General features: G+C 35.6%; 1 protein-coding gene and 1 pseudogene across 3 annotated transcripts; one reads left to right on the top strand and one right to left on the bottom strand.

Moving 5' to 3' along the window:
* The first annotated feature begins 749 nt into the window (after positions 1–749).
* LOC120204593 lies at positions 750–4,114 on the top strand (annotated as a pseudogene).
* A 402-nt stretch (positions 4,115–4,516) lies between these two features.
* LOC120204592 (eukaryotic peptide chain release factor GTP-binding subunit ERF3A-like) lies at positions 4,517–13,227 on the bottom strand. 3 transcript variants are annotated; one of them, XM_039204651.1, is made up of 19 exons: positions 13,094–13,227; positions 12,560–12,601; positions 12,364–12,468; positions 11,200–11,253; positions 10,992–11,093; positions 10,295–10,406; positions 9,433–9,478; positions 9,204–9,275; positions 8,094–8,156; positions 7,848–8,002; positions 7,673–7,737; positions 6,643–6,793; positions 6,376–6,481; positions 6,153–6,288; positions 5,948–6,012; positions 5,692–5,856; positions 5,175–5,247; positions 5,011–5,084; positions 4,517–4,728 (listed from the first exon to the last, which is right to left on the bottom strand). In XM_039204651.1, exons 1-18 carry the CDS (start codon positions 13,095–13,097, stop codon positions 5,029–5,031), a joined length of 1,572 nt encoding a protein of 523 aa, XP_039060582.1. In that variant the 5' UTR covers positions 13,098–13,227; the 3' UTR covers positions 4,517–4,728; positions 5,011–5,028. The 3 variants fall into 3 exon arrangements, with proteins under 3 accessions (XP_039060582.1, XP_039060584.1, XP_039060583.1); XM_039204653.1 differs by having other exon boundaries at positions 10,992–11,087; XM_039204652.1 differs by having other exon boundaries at positions 12,364–12,465.
* Between the last annotated feature and the right edge of the window lie 6,841 nt (positions 13,228–20,068).

The following is a 20,068-nucleotide window of genomic DNA, read 5'->3' as shown; positions in this document are numbered from 1 at the left end:
ATGGTAATAACACTTAATAACTGCATTTGGAAATACATTTCTTCCATATCATTTGAATGTAGATGCATTTTTTTGTCTTTATCTGTGAGATATTACATATATTTAGATTGTTTTCCATGAATCTAACCAGATATGGTCCAGGTGTCTACGTTTGCTACTATGGTAGAGACCGTTACATATCTGGAAAATAAAAGATAGGGAAGCAATATCTATCCCTTGAAGGAGTCCATCGTTGCTCAGAACTATGTGTTTAGTTATTACTTGAGCTACATCTGGATTCTACATTTCTCAACACCTCTATATATTAGTGGTCATTATGTTCACTCAACTCTCAAGCATGAAGAAGCCTTTCTTATTTTGTATACAGTGGAATGTGTGTGGTGAGCCTGTTTTTTTCTTAAAGGGATAGGCATAGTGAAGAAAATAATGGTAACACTTAACATACGCATTTGACAATACTTTCCATGCTTCAATATATTTTGAATATATATGCATTTTTTGGTTTATACCTGTGAAATATTATTTAACATTTAGCTTTCTGCTTCCATGAGTCTAACCAGATGTAGTTAGGTACCTTTGCTTATTATGGTAGGGACTGTTACACATCTGGAAAATAAAAGATGGGGAAGGAATTGATTGTTTGGGTTTCCAATCTATCTATTAGCTATCCCTTGATGGAGTCCATCGTTGCCCATTACTATGCGTTTAGTTATTACTTGAGCTACATCTAGACACTACATTGCTCTGGTACCTCTTCATATCAGTGATCATTCTATACATTCAAGTGTGAAGGCCATTATTATTTTGAATATAGCGGGACACATGGTGATCTGTTTATTTTATTAACGGGCTAGACATGGTGAAGTAAATGGTAATAACACTTAATAACTGCATTTGGAAATACATTGCTTCTATATCATTTATTGTGGATGCACTTTTGGGTCTTTATCTGTGAAATATTATATAATATTTAGATTGTTTCCCATGAGTCTAACCAGATGTGGTCCAGATGTCTACCTTTGCTATGATGGTAGAGACCGTTACATATTTGGAAAATAAAAGATAAGGAATATCCATCCCTTGAAGGAGTCCATCGTTGCTCAGTAATGTGTTTAGTTATTATTTGAGCTACATCTGGATGCTACATCTGTCAACACCTCTATATATTAGTGGCCATTCTATTCATTCGAGTATGAAGAAGCCATCCTTATTTTGGATACAGTGGAATGTGTTGTGAATCTGTTCTATTCATTTGGCAAAACTTTCCATGCATCTATATCTTTTGAATATAGTTGCATTTTTTGGTGTATACTCTGAAAAAATATTTAATATTTAGCTGTCTGCTTCCATGAGTTCAACCAGATGTAGTCAGGTGTCTACCTTTGCTATGATGGTATTGACTGTTACATATCTGGAAAATAAAAGATAGGGAAGGAATTGATGGTTTGGGTTTCCAATCTATCTATTAGCCATCCCTTGATGGAGTCCATCGTTGCCCAATAATATTTTTTTTAGTTATTACTTGAGCTACATCCGGACTGTACATCTCTGAAACGTTTTTAATTGTTTTTTCAGTAAAAAATGTGTACATACAACTATGAGGTCGTTCTTATTTCAGTTATAGTTGCGAATGTGTTCTTTTATGTTTTTGGATGGTAAAGCAAATGATAATAATACTTAGCATATGCATTTGGAAATAACTTCTATGCTTTTACTTTATTTTCATTATCGATACCACTTTTAGGTGTTTATCTATGAAATATTGCTTTAGTATTAGATGTCTTGTAAACAGAAGAAAAAGGATGGACAACTCTGATAATTGGTTTCTATTCTTTCGTTTGACTTCTCTAGAAGGTTTTCATTGATGCCAAGTGATCAGTTCTTGTAACTTACACGAGCTACATCTAGACTCATGTCTCCAGAGCTTGTCCACTGAAGTTCTTCAAATTATTCATTGTTTATAGTATGGATTTGGAAGTTCATAACATCTGGAGTTTAGGACACATGGTGAAGTTTTAGATTAGAATTTCTAACTCAATAACGTTTGATAAGGAATTCTATTTGTCATTCCTTTGTATTCTACTTGTACTGTTTATGAAACTGTCACGTTTCACTTCAGTGTTATAAAGCATGCTCGGATTTGTGCTTGCACTGCTCTGTATCTATGGTTCTTAAAGGACAAAAACTGCTAGGTATGTTGGTTCTGTTCACATGATTGTTCGTTTGGCATATGCACCTATGTTAGTCTCTGCAAGTTGGATGTTATGTAACTAAAGTATTGAGTGGTGTCTGGCAAAGCCCACAAGTGTTTGAACACCTTGTCCTCTCCTCTGTCTATATCCTTTCTTGATTTTCGACATTTTATTCTTACAGAAACCATTTGACTTTATTTCTTCTCTTAACTTGCTATCGTTGATTTCTGTGTATCCTTCTCTTCATGTTTCCTTTTTTTAAATTTAGTCGGGTCTTACGTTTCTGTCTATATGCAGAGATTTTTACGCAGGGATTTATTTGCGGGGATTTATTTATATATTTATTTATACATGCATTGCATTTTATCTTTACTTTTAATTTTCTGACTGCCGGAGGTCTTCCACGGAAGCTGTTCTCAACTTGGCGTTGGGGGCAGCCTAGTACCCTACCTCCCCTTTACCCCATTACATATGAGAATAGGGTTTTGTTGTTGTTGTTGTTGTTGTCAACTTGTCTTGATTTGTTTTATAGTTAAGTGTTGTGATAAAAAAAATTCTTTTACTTCTCTTTAGACTTTTGTTAATTGAAAAGACCAGACAAACATCTTAGTGAAAGGGCCTCGATGTCTAAAAATTTTAATTTCAGGTTGATACATTATTGGACAGTATAAAATGGGACGACAAAGGTTTAGCAGTGGCTATAGCTCAAAATGTTGATACGGGAGCCATATTAATGCAAGGCTTCATCAACAGGGATGCACTAGCTACAACCATATCTTCTAGGAAGGCAACATTCTTCAGTCGATCACGAGCAACATTATGGACGAAGGGAGAAACTTCTGATAATTTCATCAACATTCATGACATCTTTGTCGATTGTGATCGTGATTCGGTATGTTCTAGCTTTCTGAATGACATCTTTTTGATTACTTGATTTATTTTGACTTGACTGACAATTCTTCTTCAGATAATTTATCATGGGAAGCCTGATGGTCCTACCTGCCACACAGGGTCGGAGACTTGATATTTTCACATCGATAAGTGATCTGATAAAGGGGGAAGAAGTAAAGCAGCTCTTAATCTTTTAGCTAGTTTGTTGGCACAATCTTTTGAATCTACAATGCTACATGGTGCTAGTTTTCTAGTTCGTAAATTAACCTAGTCTGTTTTGGCAGGTCAAAGAAAATAACTTGGCGCTGACAACCTTATACTCACTGGAGTCAACAATTTCCCAACGAGAATCAGAGATAGCGGAGCGACACGAAAAAACCCTCTTGGACCAAACGACTATTACTCGATGAGAAATTGTTGTGCTCAAAAGTCCGGTAATAATCAGGTTTACCTTGGCAATGGTAGTAGTAGTATGATATGCCCCCATAAAGAACCGTAGAAAGTAGTTTTTAAGTGTTAAAAGTTTGAGACTGGACTGGTAAGGAACTAAACTGTATCAAATGATGTAAAGTAGGTTCGAACCGGCGATAATCAGCATGATATTGTGCTCATTACCATTATATCTTTAGTTTGAGCATGTTAATCTTATGCACGTATTGATTGTTGCAGGGAAGAAGCAGATCAGTTATGTCGGACGTTGGAGGAGAAAGAGGAGAGTTCACGAACAGCTTCAGAAATGGCAGATGTGATGTACCATGCCATGGTTTTGTTAAGGCGTAAAGATAGAAAATGTTCAAATTCTTCGTCAAAGATTCTCTCAGTCGGGTATAGAGGAGAAGCAAAATGGAGCTGAGAACAAAGCTAAAAAAGCCTAGGATGAAAGCTAAAAAAGCCCAGGATGTGGTACTGAATGATAACCAAAGTTAACCCTGGATCAAAAATTGTAGATGGTAACAAGCAAGGATATGCGAGTTCCACATGGCTAATTCCTTTGTGAATCTGAATTAAAAAATTAATTTTTCGAATCAAGTTTTACTTCCCTAATTTCCACCCTTTTTTGCTTTGCTTTATGTACTTTTTATCGTTTAAGATAAAATCACGAGGGAGGATGTTTTGTTTTATTAATTTGCAAGATTTTAATATCATTATTATTAGTTAAATCATAATTTAGATTCAGGCCAAGACGTATTGTTGCAAGATTTCATGGCATGGGGAACTAAAACATTTTAATTTTATAAGGAAATGCGACTAAAAAAGGCAAACTTTAATAAAAATAATAATAACAATAAATGCATCTTGAACTTATATCTAAATAGTCTGAAAGCAATACTGTCCCCAATCATCACATCATCTTATTTAAAGAAGAATTTTGGATTGAAAACTCTGGTCCTATTCCTTTTTCAAGTCACCTTTGTAAACACAAAATTTATATGTTTTCCCCAACTTTAATAAAACTCTATTTGTGTTTCATTTTTAATGAACGATGTGGGTGGGTGGGTGTGAATTGGTTCATACCAATATCCGATCCCATACATAAAAAAATAAAGCAACAATAACCATCTCAACTTTCCCTTAAAACTATTAGATCAGGCAACATGTAAAAATCAACACTCTTCTGAAATGCAACCCAACAGCATAAGCTTACCTGCCAAGGTCCAAGAGTAAAATGTTACCCACACGACTTCCTGAAAACTAAACACGATAACTTGGGATGGAATGCAATACTAGTCTAAACTACATAATTTTTCAACATGAACTCGAATTAAAAGCTGCTACCAAGAAGCAGAATGCGATTTGAGAGGAATCATGTGGACCAAGGATGAATCTCTGACAATTATTTGTTTTTCTTAAATTGATTAATACTACGGGAGAAATACAGTGGGCACAAATAAAACTTCAGACGGTTGGTACAAACCCGAATTCTCACCTCTACCAACAAAATCTTTTAAGCACTACTGCTTGAGGGAAGATCTGTGACTTTTCCTACTGCAACGGTTTTTCCTGAAGACAGGACACACAATTCAATGCGTCTCACAGCCACAAAGACTGATATTTTATCCACAATTGGAAGGAAGAAATAAAAAAAAATACCTTCTGTGCGAAGAGTGAACCTCCCAAGTTGCGGAAAATCTGAGAACTTCTCAATGCAAATCATGTTGTTAACCTACGCACAAGAAAAAAGTATTTATCAAGCCTAAAACTAACCGAGATCAATTCAGCCAATATCTTCTGTTCTTAAAACTTCTTTTTATGCAATCAGTTATCATCTGACAAATGTAACCTACTGAATGGAATTTCCAGCCCCTCCACAGAAAACATAACATTAAATAAAGAACATGCATCACACGTACATTGGAGAGAGTATAGAACCCTGATATTATGTTGCAAGTTCAATCTAGTTGGAAATATTGACACTAGCCATCTGTATCTGATTAATCAGAACATTTTCCATAGCTGGAACCCGGAAATGAGAGCTGATTGTGGTGGTCTATCATTAGTCTCTAAGCTACCCTACTATTTGTTCTACCCTTTTGCTTTCCATCTGTTTCTCACTAGTTCAATCTTACAATTCATTCAGTTTCATTTCAAAGAAGTATAGAGTATGAACCTGAATACGACAAACAACAACAGCACCATTCTTCACAAAAAGAACTTTCTTTTTCATGGGTTTCCTTGTCTTCGGATCAATTTGCTGTAGTAGTTGAACTATCTCGCATTCCTCAACAACAGAATGAATGTGCAAGACAGCCTTATAGCCAGCTGTAAAAATAGCCTAAACAGTAACAACATTTACAAACCATATTACATTCAGACAGCATCAAGTTCGTAAAATAAGGACAACAGAACATGACATTCATGCATACATTCTCAAGTAATTCAAGGATCTGAAGCTGGGCTGTAAATTCAGTGACAGCCGGTATCGATTTTACTGCATGAAGGAAAAACACACATTACACCCTAAAACCAAGGCAAAATAAAACAATGCAATTTTAATATTAAAAACAATCAATTAAGACGAGAGAAAGGGTTATAAAATTTATCACATAACTCCATTTAAGCAATACTTACCAACACTTGTCAAGACAAAACCTGCCGATATGTCGTCTTCTTCAATCCCAGATAATCTAACTCGTAGATTTTCACCAGGTCCTGCACGCCTAACCTTATTTTCATCACAATAAACAGCTAGAACTTTCACTTGAGCCTGCAACCCACGCATAAAAGCCTCATAGCCCATAAAATTAGAACACAATATACATAAATATAATAAAAGGCTGAAAAGATCAAGCACCTTGTTTGGCATAAATAATAAGGAATCACCCTCACAAACACTCCCAGATTCTACCTTTCCCATAACAACAGTTCCCATGTCTTTGAATTTGTCAATTATAGGCATCCTAGTCAATAGCAAATCATCAGATACATCATAAAATAAGATAACAAAGAAATTGGTCATGCATGCTACGGTTTGATGGTAGGACACCAGGAACTAGAACCAAACATAAAAGTTGTGTGTGCAGTGAATCCTGCTATGGAAGATGGTTTATAGATCACTTACCTAAATGGACCTTTTGGATCTCTGAGAGGAACTTCAATAGAATCGAGGGCTTCAAATAGGCAAGGACCATTCCACCAAGGACATGTACTCTTATCTACTCTTGTTTTCATATTAGCCCCAATAAGAGCAGATATTGGTAGGAACAGGACATCTGCAAGATAAAACAAGAGCTAGCAATGAATTATAACTTGTTTTAAAACATAACTTATATGCTCAGCAAACCAAGCAAGTCTCTAACGTAGGAACATAAGCTTCAATAACATAAAAAAACATGCTATCATAATCTGACCCTATTAAAAGTTACACAATGAGGAAAGAAAGATACATCGACACTCAATATCAAGAGCTACAGGAGAGGAAGCCTAATTAGACAAAAGTTTACATAATTACATTACAGCTAGGCAGAATAGAGCATTCCAAAGAAAAAGTAATAAAATGTAACACAAGTTTTCAGCAGCAAATTACTATCCTAAACAAACTAACAGCAATCATTTACCTTCTATTCCACAGTTTCAGCTCTAAAATAATTTATTAGAAACATCTGTTGAATAGCCAAACATCCAAATTAAAACTACATAATATAATTACTGTCAGATGATAAAACAGAGTTCTAAACTACCATACCAGATTGAGAATCTGAATATATACAGTACACAGCATTAAAATTTTTTGTAGTTTGTCAAACAACACCTAAGTTTCCTAGACAATCTGACAGTGATTTGGTTCCAATCCATGATTTCAACTCCCAAAAAATTGATTAGAAGAATATCTGAATAGCTAAATATGCGTGTTAAACTACAATAGGTAAAATTTATTTTGGAAGAAAGTAGAAAATAAGTCAAGTTGCATAAGAAACCACAGGCATATTACAAACACACAAGGGGTTTATTTAGCTTATCTATTTCCTTCGCAGAGTAAGTACTTCAATATCTCACTATGGGTAATAACATATATGAATGGTTCTACAAACTTGAAAATATCACGAAGAAAAAAATGCAACTTGCAAGTTTTTTAACAACAGTTCCAATACCTTTCTTCACATTGTATCCAGACGATCTCAGAAAAGGTGTCATCTTTGACTCAATTTCATCATACCTGTTGAAGAAGACCTCCATCAGTAATATTAACAAACAAGCCCATAATAGAAAATGCACATTAAAGACAGCTCAAAAGCTCAGACTTGTTACAAAATCCAGTCAAAATACCTTTCTTTAGACCAGTTGACGGTATGATCATCCATCTTATTAACTACTACAACTAGCTTCGTAACTCCCAAGGTCTTTGCCAGCTGGACATGTTCACGGGTCTGCCCACCCTTCTCGTATCCAGTTTCAAATTCCCCTTTACGTGCAGAAATCACCTAATTGAGAAACAAAAAGGGAAATTAGAAAGCCAAAATCTGCATTACACCATATTAAGCAGTTAATGGAAAGACACAGGATGTGACTTACAAGCACACCAACATCAGCTTGAGATGCCCCACTGATCATATTTGGAACATAACTCTTGTGACCCTAAATAGTCAATAGAAACCTTATTTAGTTTTAATAAACAAAAATTTCATCAAAATCTGAATTCAAAATAAAAAGAATCTGATAAAAAACAAATGACTTTGTTCAGTTCCATTCTTGATCAGATTCGAGCACATTAATTACGGTTAGACAATACCCTAAGGCATATCTAATGTATAGTACTATGCTATGGAAATGTTTAGTTTTTTTTTATTTCCTATCCCTTTCTCTATTACTTACAAGCAGTAACAGCATATTGCAAGACGGCATTCTATTGGTAACCTTATATGACAAATTTGTGATGCACTATTAAAGTTATCCTGCAATTTTAGATTTTAATCATTAAGGTAAATGGATTCAGGAAAGAAAGATCCCACGTCCCATACAAAAGACCAGGCGATAAAGAATAAAGAAAGAAGGCTAAGGGAAAGATCCCAGAACAGGCTAGCTACGGGCAGATTCCATTGAATAGGCAGTTGAATCTTGAGACCAATGAATTGAGCACCTTAGAACGAGTGGAGTGGGAAGACCATGAGTGGTGAAGTTATTTAGCATAGGGTAGGCTCCTCTACCTACTATAAGGATAAAAAAGGGTGAGCCTGCTATGCTAGTAAGAGTAACCTCGTAGCTGCCCTAGCTCAGGTCTTGACAGACCTCAGAAGATAACAGAACTCAAGGAAAACGCCTGGAGACCCTATGAAAGTAGATAAGAGGTAAGCTAGCCACATGGACAAGGGAAAGGCAAAAACCTTATTAAGCTAGGATGAAATATGATTTATAATGAGACATTCATGATGCACTATTAAAGTGATCCCGTAATTCAATCATTATGTAATGTGATTTATAATATCAATGGAGCATTTGAGGAGCAACACGGGTGCAAAAAGAAAGCAATCCAACTAAGCCACAAATCAGGACTCAGAAAAATCTCAATCTACAAAATAAAACAGCAAAATAAATCAAATCTATCAACGTATCCTACAAGTAATCAAACATTTAACTAGAAGATAAGATAGATTAAACAGTGCATTTCAGAGGCAATCCCCTTACTGGTGCATCCAAAATAGTAAATCTAGTAGTCTCAGTCTCAAAGTGTGCTCTTCCAACTTCAACAGTTTTGCCCTGCGATCAACATGTTCAAATTTAATGAACCCCCAGAGTAGCAACGGTACTCTAGCTAAGAATGAATAAATGTTGACAACACTAACGGAAATATATCAGGAATTAACTATAATTTCTCAAAGTTTGTAAGTTGTAACATCTCTCTGTTATACACTACCTTAACCCTCTCCTCTTCATTAGTGTCCATAATATATGCCATATACCTAACACATGGAAAGTAGTTAAGTCAGATAATGCAATAGCCGAAGATCCAGTCTATAAGAGAGAGGGAGAGAGAGAACAATCTCAACATCAATACATTGAAATTTCCTATTGCGAAAGCTGCAAGGTAATGAGAAATTGTTTTTAAAAAGGGTGAACCAATGGAAGTTCTCGAAAGATGCAGATAGCACACTGAATCAATAGCAAAAAGATCAAACATTCTAAAGCACACATGAATGTTCGAGACGAATAAAATAAAATATGATCAGAACTACTTAACAAGAAGCCAATAACATTTCAAGAAGTACAGCTTTAGTACACTTTGACATAGTTCAGAAGGAGGAAAAAGTGTATAATCTTTTGTGCTCTCTTCTCCATCCAAAATCACATTTCAAGCAGTGCCTCCTGCCAATGGATGTTAGTGCACCTAGTTACTCATTCAAGTCAAGGGTTAATCCTAGTACTATCATGTTTGGATTAGATTGAATCTTGGTTTGGAATTCTTGCCATCTTGGTCAGAAATACTCCACTCTTTCATCCCAGCTAATGTAAAATGCAAATCATGTCCGTCTCACCATTCACCTTTTTCATGCAGATCAACTCTAGCCAACTAATCTGAAACTGTCAGGTGATGAATTAATTAACACAAACAAAACAGTTACTGAGTTTAATTACAGCTAGGTATAATTGAACCTTTGAAACAAGGTATAAAAAGCCTAAATTCCAGGATCTGCACGCTCATCACAAAAACAAGTACAAAAATGATTAGACCGATTCACTAATCACTATCATGGTTATAAACCAAACTTAAAGCTCACCAGCTTTCCCTACTTTTCTCCTTGGCTTCTTTTTCATACTTCTGGATTGTACGGTCATCAACCTGACCACTGAGGAAGAGTATTTGGCCTCCAGATGTTGACTTGCCAGCATCTAAGAATCAAATAAAGGAAAGTCAAAACATAAAACGAAGATAATTTATTTAGATTCTGCATATAAATTTCATGTTTCAGTAAGAAAAATATTGATTACCAGCAGTCTTTGATGAAGGTTTTTTTTATAAAGAAGCTTAAGAAGGCACGGGGCAACTAATTAGTAGTGACTGCATTGGTTCCACATCCTTTGTGCAAGGTTGTTCGAATTTTCTCATTTCGAACTTTGAATTCCATTAAGCATTTTCTTCCTTTTAATCCACCATTCAATCATCCAAAAAGGGTTGAATTCTATTTACCCAAACTCAACCTTAATTCCTAACAATATGTACCGGAAATAATTAAATTTATAACTGCTTTCTCATTTCGAATTTATAACTGCTTTCACAGCATTCATGCATGTGGCTCAATTGACAAAGCCCAATGCAGCACATAATAAATAAGGGGTTGGCGAGGTTAACACTACAAATTTGAACTGTTTCCTAGGTTAGCATAAGCAACTCATAATGGACATAAACATGTATGCATGGCTGAATGCGGCATGCCAGCTTTCACATAAGCAAAGCCATGACGTAGGAATACCCACCAACATGACCAATAAAGACAACATTCAAATGGCGCTTCTTTTGTGAGTCCACTTCATCTGGTGCTTCTGCATCCTCCAGAACAACTACTTCCTTGTCTTTCAACGCACAACAAAAATGAAAAAGAACAAGAAAATGAAAATTGGAATAAGAAAGTTACAGACACAGAACAGACAAGCACGGGAGGCAGAGAAAAGGGAATGAAGAAACCTTTTGGCTCAGCCTGGACTGGCTGGGATTTAGTATCAACCTTATCCTTCATGCCTGAAACCAACAATAAAAAAGATAACAACATTTTTTTTTCAAAATGAAACTAAACTGACAAACAGAAGTTCAACATGAATAGATAAGCATGTAACATTTTAGCAAAGGAAAGAGCAATTAGCATCTATGCTGGGCCAGCTTTGGCAGGGACAAAGCTATGCTTCGTTCCGGGGGGATACTGCCCCCCCCATTTTTTATAATTTTAAAAAATAAATGGGTAAATATCAAATTAGACCTTCTAATTTAGTTTATTTTGATTTAGCCCCTCATTTTCTAAGGTAAATTATACTTTGCCCCCCTCATTTTCCATGATTAATTATACTTTGCCCCTTGAAATGGTATCCTGGCTCCGTCCCTGAGCTTTGGTATCTAAACTGGAAAAGAGGCAAATAACAACTATACATTTACCAGCAGCCTATTGTCAATAATAATTCAAAAATATGGTCAACAAAGAATTAGGTCACCAAAAAAGAAAACAAGTATATAATGCATCTGATTGGCTATGGTCCACGGACTCTTCACTTCATCCTATTATACCTTTGTCACTCAATTCTTGAATGCTTTTAATTTATAGGAGATGATGCATACTTTTGAATGTAAAAGATTGATAAAAACTATGCCTAAAATATACAAAGTCTGACACCAAATCCTAAGTCAATGCATCATAGACAAAGTAAACACGAAAACCAAATTTATATCTGCATTGCAACTCACAAAAAGCTACAGTGTGCATGCACAATATAAATTCCATAACCCATGTAAAAAACAAGAAAACACATCACCTAGAGATTTCATATCACTTTCGCATGCAACAAAAGGAGAGTCGTTTCAACTTCCTTACAAAACCTTATAATACAGTTTAATTCTTATTTGTTTATGAGATTGCAAAGTAGCTTCAGAGCACCAATGAAAATTACTTAGTATAAAAACTCTAGAATTCCGTTTTGGAGATAACAAAAACTGTAATAAAACCAAATTGACAAATTATATAAAGTTTAGAATGAATTTTCTCAGTGACAATCTCTCCTCTAACTATCTTCCTCTCCAACAGCTTCATTAACATAAGAATATTAGCAGGACATGAATACAAAGATCAACAACACTACCAACCTTCTTCCTCCATCTTATCTGTCATTTCAACTTCCTCTGCCTTATCTGTCATTTCAACTTCTTCCGGTTTTGCATCTTCAGGAATGACCGTACCATTATTATCTTCTGTTAAGATTTGATAATATAACTCAAAAAAAGACAAAGAAAACAGATTCCAAAAACAAAAGGGAAAGCCAAAACATTAAGAGTATACTACCAGCAGAGTCAAGCTGCAATGCACGGATCTCGGCCTCGATATCTACAAATTAGAAAAGGAAAAGAAACCAAGAGAGAAATTTTTGACACGTTAATTCCAAGAATTATCGATCAATATTCACCACTGCAGCATACAAAGGTGCTAAAGCTAAATTAAAATAAAAAAAAATGATAAATACAATTACAAACAAATTTCTATGATTTATAAGCCTACTCAACTAATACGAACCTTAGTTAATCAACTTTAAGTTCAATTCAGTTCATATCCTGAAATCCTAAACATCTCAATATGGTGAACCGAAGCTGTCATTTCCTAAAACAGCTTTCATTAATAAAAGTTTCGTAATCTTAAAAGAATTAAATCATATATATAATTAAGTGAAGTTCTCGGCGAAATAAGATCAAAACTGAAACAATCACCGAGTAAAACAACCAGATCCGTGATTAAGGGAAGCGACACAATCGATATGATTGTAAGAGTAAATAGAGAATAAGGGAATGAAAAATCCACGAAGGAGAAGACTGAGAGACTTACCCATGGGTGCCGAGAGTAAAAAACAGTTTGTATGAAGTAGTGTACGCTAGGGTTTTGAGGCAAATGGAGACGAGAGATGGAGGCGCTGGTTGCGAGAGCTGCTGAATTTTTAGCATAGAAAATGAAAGGGTAAATTCAAAAATGGTCACTATATTATTCCAAAATAATCATTTTGGTCACTTAACGTTAAAATATTATAAAATAAATCTTAAACTTTAGATTTTATTACAAAATAAGCACTACGCCGCTAGTTGGTTTAGAGTTGACATTTCACATTAAAATTAATGAATAACATCTTATTTAGCCCCTTAATTATAATTATAATTTTAATATTTTTCTTAGTATTTTCAAACAATAATTCTAAAAAGTCGATATATAATAAACATTTTTACATGAGAAAATAACCTCAGTGACAAAAAATGCCTTATAATATACGATTTTAACCAACTTTTTTTGGATTTGCCAAAATGACCAACTAAATCGCAATGCGATCGATAATTCGCAACGCGATCTCCGGTATCGCAAATCAGTTTCCAGATTCGCAACGCGATTACGTATTCGCATTGCGATTTACGTAATCGCATTGCGATTTACGTAAATCGCAACGAGATTCTGACTATCGCAATACTGAATTTCAAATTCGCAACAGGTTTTAATTTCGCAACACAAATGTTTTGGGTATATAACTACGCAGCAGCAGCAACTCATAACCTAAATCCCTAAATCGCAACTCATTCCATCTCCATCTATCACTCTCTCCGGCGACATCCGTTCCTATATCCAACGACATCCTTCCCCATCCGGCAACATGTTTTAGTTTTGCAGCTCGTTTGTTTAGTAAATTAATTTACAATAATGAAATCATCTAATGTTGATTATGTTTGGATAGATTTGTGTTTTGGAGGGTCATAGGAGAATGTTCATGGTGTTTTACAATATATGCCTTTACCCATGAATCTTCAACTAAAACTGTCATTAAAAAAGTTAACTTATGAAACTCTAATGTTACGTGTTGCAAATAAATTGAATTTAGAGCCCCTAAGTGGATTTAGGCTATCTTATCAGAGAAATGGTAAAGTTTATTTGTTAACCGACAATGAATATGTTGAACGATTCATTGCTTACATTAGTGTTTCAAGTGATGATGTTACATTGTATGTTGTTGAACCTAGAAGTAGTGAAGTTGGGTCAGTAGCGGGTAGTAATCAACTAAGTTTTTCAACCCCAGTCTATGGTGCTCAAAATTTAATGGTCCCACCACAATTTCATCACCAAGCAAATATTGTGTCACCACATTTCCAATACCAAACGCAATCTCAAAACCCACAACCTTTCCTTAATCCAAATCCCAATCAACTTTCAACACCAAATTTCGGTTTTTGTATTGACCAGTTAGACGATGATGAGCCAACAAAAAAATTTGTGAGTACTAGTCAGTATTCGAAATTTGATCTTGGTCAATACCCGGACTTTGATCTTGGTCAATACTCGGATTTTGATGATTTTTCAGAAGAAGAAACAGACCATGCGTGTAATGATTTTGATATTGGTCAATACCCGAATTTTGATGATGAAACAGCTGTTGCCGAGGAAGATGTTGTTGATGATAATGAGGAGGAAGTTACGACTGTAAATGAACATGTTGAACATCCATTCTGTAATTCATATAACACTGAAGAAGAAAAAGAAGAAGAAGAAATCCTCAAAGAAAAGTCCCCGAAGAAAATGCCACGGGAGTATAATTGGAATATGCCAGAATTACTTCAGATACCGGAAGAAGAGTTGGTAAAGATAGCAGTTGATTGTCACACAAAAATTATTCGTATCAAGAAAGATGATTGTTTTGATACAAAGGAAGACTTGAAGATAGCTTTGTATACCAAATGTGTGGAAGATGGCTATCAACTAAAAGTTAACAAATCAAGCAAAGATCGTTTCGAAACAAGGTGTATGATTGACAAAAATTGTATGTGGCGTATGATTGCAAAGAGGATAAAAGATTACGAAATGTTTCAAGTTAGGACTTTTATTGATAAACATACATGTTCAAGAACCCAAGTTTTTCCTCACTATAGCAAGCAAACAAAAAGGTGTTGGGTGGTTTTCTGGCTGAGTTAATATTTTTGAATGGTAGGGTATATCGGGGACATGAAATTATGACTGACATGAATGCTCGGTTCAAGATTAGTATCTCATATTCTCAAGCTTGGAGAGCCAAATGTTATGCCTTGAAATTGTTGAGGGGGTCGCCAGAAGCATCGTTTGCCCAACTGCCGGCTTATTGTCACAATTTAAAGCTGAAAAATCCTGGGTCGGTAACTCATATCAAAACAGATATAGATGGACGCTTTGAGTTGTTGTTTATCGCCATTGGTGTTGCGGTTAGTAAATCAATATAATTTTGTTGACTCATTTTTGTTAGTTACATGCATTTCACATTTAAATGATTATATTTCTTGTGTATATAATTTTGTAGATTCGTTCGTTTATTAATTGCATGCGCCCAGTTATTATAGTTGACGGAGCACATTTAAAAGGTCGATACCTTGGAGTAAACTTATTAGCAGTAGCCATGGATGCTAACAATGGGATACTGCCAATAGCTTACGGGGTTGGCAAATCTGAAACCTCTGATTCATGGACATGGTTTATGGGGCATCTTAGGGATTGCATAGGTCCTATTAGTAATCTGACAATCATATCCGATAGGGCAAACTCAATTGACAACGCTGTTAGAAGGTGTTTCCCAGATGCTTTTCATGGACTTTATGGTGTTCATTTGTATAGAAATCTAAAATCAAGGTCTTCTGGTATAAAAAATCACAAATGGACATACTGGAAGGCTGTAAAAGCTTATCGGGAAGTGGATTTTAATAAGCATATAAACTGTTTAAGACGTGTTTTGCCTCAGTGTGCTCAAACACTAGAAGATGTCGGGTTTGAAAGATGGTCAAGAGTACATCAACTTGGAGCAAGATATGGTTTCATGACGTCTAATAGTGCAGAATCAATCAACGCTCTAAGTCGTCATTCCCGGAAATTACCCATTACTATGTTAATGGAGTTTTTTCGAGCCTCTATTCAATAGTGGTACTACAAGAAAAGAAACCATGCAGGTATTATTTCTTTAAATTCGTAACTTATCATATATTTTACTAAGTATTATTTATTTAAATTTACAGGAACATTGGAACATCGTGTTACACCATGGACAGAAAAAAAGATAACGAAACGTGTTCTGAAGTCAACGTCATGGAGAGTTGAACCATGTTCAAACACTTTGTTTGAAGTACTGGAAAATAACTTAAATGGCCTTGTCGATCTAAATGCAAAGACGTGTAGTTGTATGAAATGGCAAACATCTGGTTATCCGTGTGGCCATGTTATAAAAGTTTCTCTTCATCTAAACCAAGATGATTCAAGCGCATACGCTATGGATTGCTACACTACAGAAGTATATCGACAAACTTATGGCGAGATTGTCTACCCTATTCCACATCCTTCTGAGTGGGACATACCAGATGACTTACAAACAGTTTTGCCACCAGCCATGGACAGAAGGCTACCTGGCCGACCAAAAAGTCACGATCGTATACCGTCTAAGGGTGAAGAGAAGAAGAGATCGACATGTAGTCGGTGCAAGGAAAGTGGTCATACAAGGTTGACATGTGGATCACCAGTGCCATCACAATCATCTTTTCCTCTACCAAAATATGTATCCTCATCACAATCATCTTTAAAATCCCAATCACAACCGGCTTCACCTTTTGAGACTGTTAACTTAGGTGATTTTTAAATGCAAACGTTGTATTATGTGGATTTTATGTGTGAACTTTTAACATTTTCAGTTAGGCATGTATTAGTAACTTGAGTTTGAAAATTGCTATGATCTGTTCAGTTGTTATCACTTATTAGGCATTCATTTGACTATCGCAACACGAAAATGACGTTCGCAATCATCTTAATGTCTATCGCAACGCGGAAATGACTATCACAATACGAAATGAAAATCGCAACGAGAGAATCACAATGCGAAATGAAAATCGCAACGAGGGAATCGCAAAGCGAAATGAAAATCGCAACGCGAATTTAGTTTCGCGTTGCGATTTTAGTTTCGCGTTGCGATTCTCTCGTTGCGATTTTCATTTCGCATTGCGATAGTCATTTTTTCCTTCAACATAATGCTAATTGAAATCAACAAAATCAACCATTACATTTCAATCAATTAAACAAGCACCAATAAGAATTATGTTCACATCAATTAAACAAATCAACTTTTACAAATCATCTTTTACAAATCAATTAAACAATCAAAAAATAAGCAATAATTCTTATTTCCTCATCTACTATTGAATCAACTTTTGCAGCCATACATCATTTTCACACAGCTCACTTCTGAGATTAACATGCAGAAACCAAGCATTTGCTCAAACAACACTTTCTACACATCTAAAACATACAAACAGCAAATTATTGAATTCTAGGTACTTAACCAAACATTTTCAAACCAAAAGCCTATAAACTTACCAATTGTTTATGGACATTTTTATAACGCGGATGCAGGTAGGCAACGTCTCGTATATATCGATCTAGCCATATAATGCCGAAACCACAAGCCTACTGCAGCTCTATCTCTATCGGTGGGAGGTAGATACTTTATACTTCCTGTGATCAAACGCTCCAACGCCAAGCATACGAGAGGACCACAATCCCCTCTGGGTCATTTCGTTTGTTGTGGTGCGGTCTCGTCTCTGCTAATTGTAATATTGAGCTTCTTTGGCTTCTCGTTTCCAGAACGAGTCCAATAATTTATCGCATCCAAGAATTTAGCCAAATGAGAGCTCCATCCCTTAATAATATCTCTTAAATCAGCCAATGATATATAATTTATCATGCTGTCATATACTATTGCCTTAAGGGATGGGAGCTGAAGCTCGACGAGAAGCCAATGTTTACGTTCCAAAACAGGGATAAACACCTGCAATCATAAGTAATAATTCATTCATTTGCGCACTTATTTATGAATACCTTTAAACTCAATCTAAAATAAATGCTAACCTTATCGACCTCCCACCATGCAGGATAAAGTTTAGCTTGTCCATTGCCCAACGCAAATGATTCATCTCGTTGATTCTTCAAGTGAACGGCGTTAAAAGACGTTGGCATAATTGTATATCGTGTATTTCTTTTATTTTCCTTAAGTTTCCTAATTATTAGAAGACGTGACACCCACGCATCGATATGCTGTTTTACAAAAAAAACATATATTAGTAACTTACATAAATTTTTTTTAAAAATAATCAAATTGAAATATAAGAAAAATATAAGACTTACCCCTCCATCGAAATAGCCATTGTCTTCGACCCCTAATAATACGCCCCACCAAGACCGATCAAGCAACAAATAGATATCATCGTTGAGCTTGCATATGTCAGTGAAACACCCCTGGCTCCGCTCATGTAGATAAAAATCAACTGCGGTCTTAGCCCAAAGGGTGTTATCCAGAATTGTGTCTGGTAGTTGTCTCCTCTCCACTTCAGATACCGGAATGGTACTGGCCGGTAACTCATACGAGAACCAACTCTCATCCATCATGTCCGGCACGTCAGAGGGTTTCTCAAGAATCTTACATATGACACCATGTGAATCGGGCTCTTGAATGGTGGGAGGAACCTCTTCAACGATGAAAGTGGCCTCTTGAACGGTGGGAGGGGACTCTCGAGGAATGATAGGGGCCTCTTCAACGATAGGAGTAGACTCTTGAGGGATGACAAGCGAGTCGGGCTTCTTCTTGCGGTGTCTTCACACTATTAGGGTGTACGGAGACTTAATAGCACGTGTACTCCGTCTGATGCGTGAACTCTGTCGTGCAAGAAAAACCCGACGTAAAGCATCCACCTTATCGGGCCGCTAAATAATTAAATACAAAAGCAGTAAATAAACAGACATGCTATTTAAACAGTGAAAACAAAGACAAATATGTTTCAAACTTGCATTGAATTCACCCAAGTCATTATTCTATCATAGTTCACAAAATGCATCAGATAACAAAGACAAATATGTTTCAAACTTGCAACACTGTCAACTTAGTATTTGTCTTTGTCTATTGGTTGAAGTAATGCAATTCATTCAAGTTTCAATTTGCAGAAGAAGAATAGTTTCTGGAACTTAAAATCGCAACGTGAAAAATGACTATCGCAACTTGAAATGAAAATCGCAACGAGAGAATCGCAACGAGAGAATCACAATGCGAAATGAAAATCGCAACGCTATTATAGTTTCGCGTTGCAATTTTTGGTTTCGCGTTGCGATTCTCTCGTTGCGATTTTCATTTCGCGTTGCGATTTTCATTCTCTCGTTGTGATTTTCATTTCAACCAAAAGACAAAACAGTGTTGCAAATTTTAGTTTCAAGAATAAACTATTTCTTCTTCTTCTGCAAATTGAAACTTGAATGGATTGCATTACTTCAACCAAAAGACAAAACAAAGACAAATACTAACTTCAGAGTATTAAAGAATACACAGTTTAGCAGAATTGGAAGCAAACGAACAAATTTACTTTCAACCAAAAGACAAAACAAAGACAAATACTAACTTCACAGTGTTAAAGAATACACAGTTTAGCAGAATTGGCAGCAACCGAACAAATTTACTTTCAACCAAAAGACAAAACAAAGACAAATACTAACTTCACAGTGTTAAAGAATACACAGTTTAGCAAAATTGGCAGCAACCGAACAAATTTACTTTCAACCAAAAGACAAAACAAAGACAAATACTAACTTCACAGTGTTAAAGAATACACAGTTTAGCAGAATTGGCAGCAACCGAATAAATTTACTTCAACCAAAAGACAAAACAAAAGACAAATATTAACTTCACAGTGTTAAAGAATAAACAGTTTAGCAGTATTGGCAGCAACCGAATAAATTTACTAAGCAATCTAAGTGAAATGGTTAATCTAAGTGAAATTA

This window comes from Hibiscus syriacus, unplaced genomic scaffold (assembly GCF_006381635.1).
Source record: "Hibiscus syriacus cultivar Baekdansim isolate YM2019G1 unplaced genomic scaffold, ASM638163v2 tig00011079_pilon, whole genome shotgun sequence".
Lineage (NCBI taxonomy): Eukaryota > Viridiplantae > Streptophyta > Magnoliopsida > Malvales > Malvaceae > Hibiscus > Hibiscus syriacus.
Note: the sequence above shows the minus strand (reverse complement) of the source record. Positions and strands in the feature narration are given on the sequence as shown.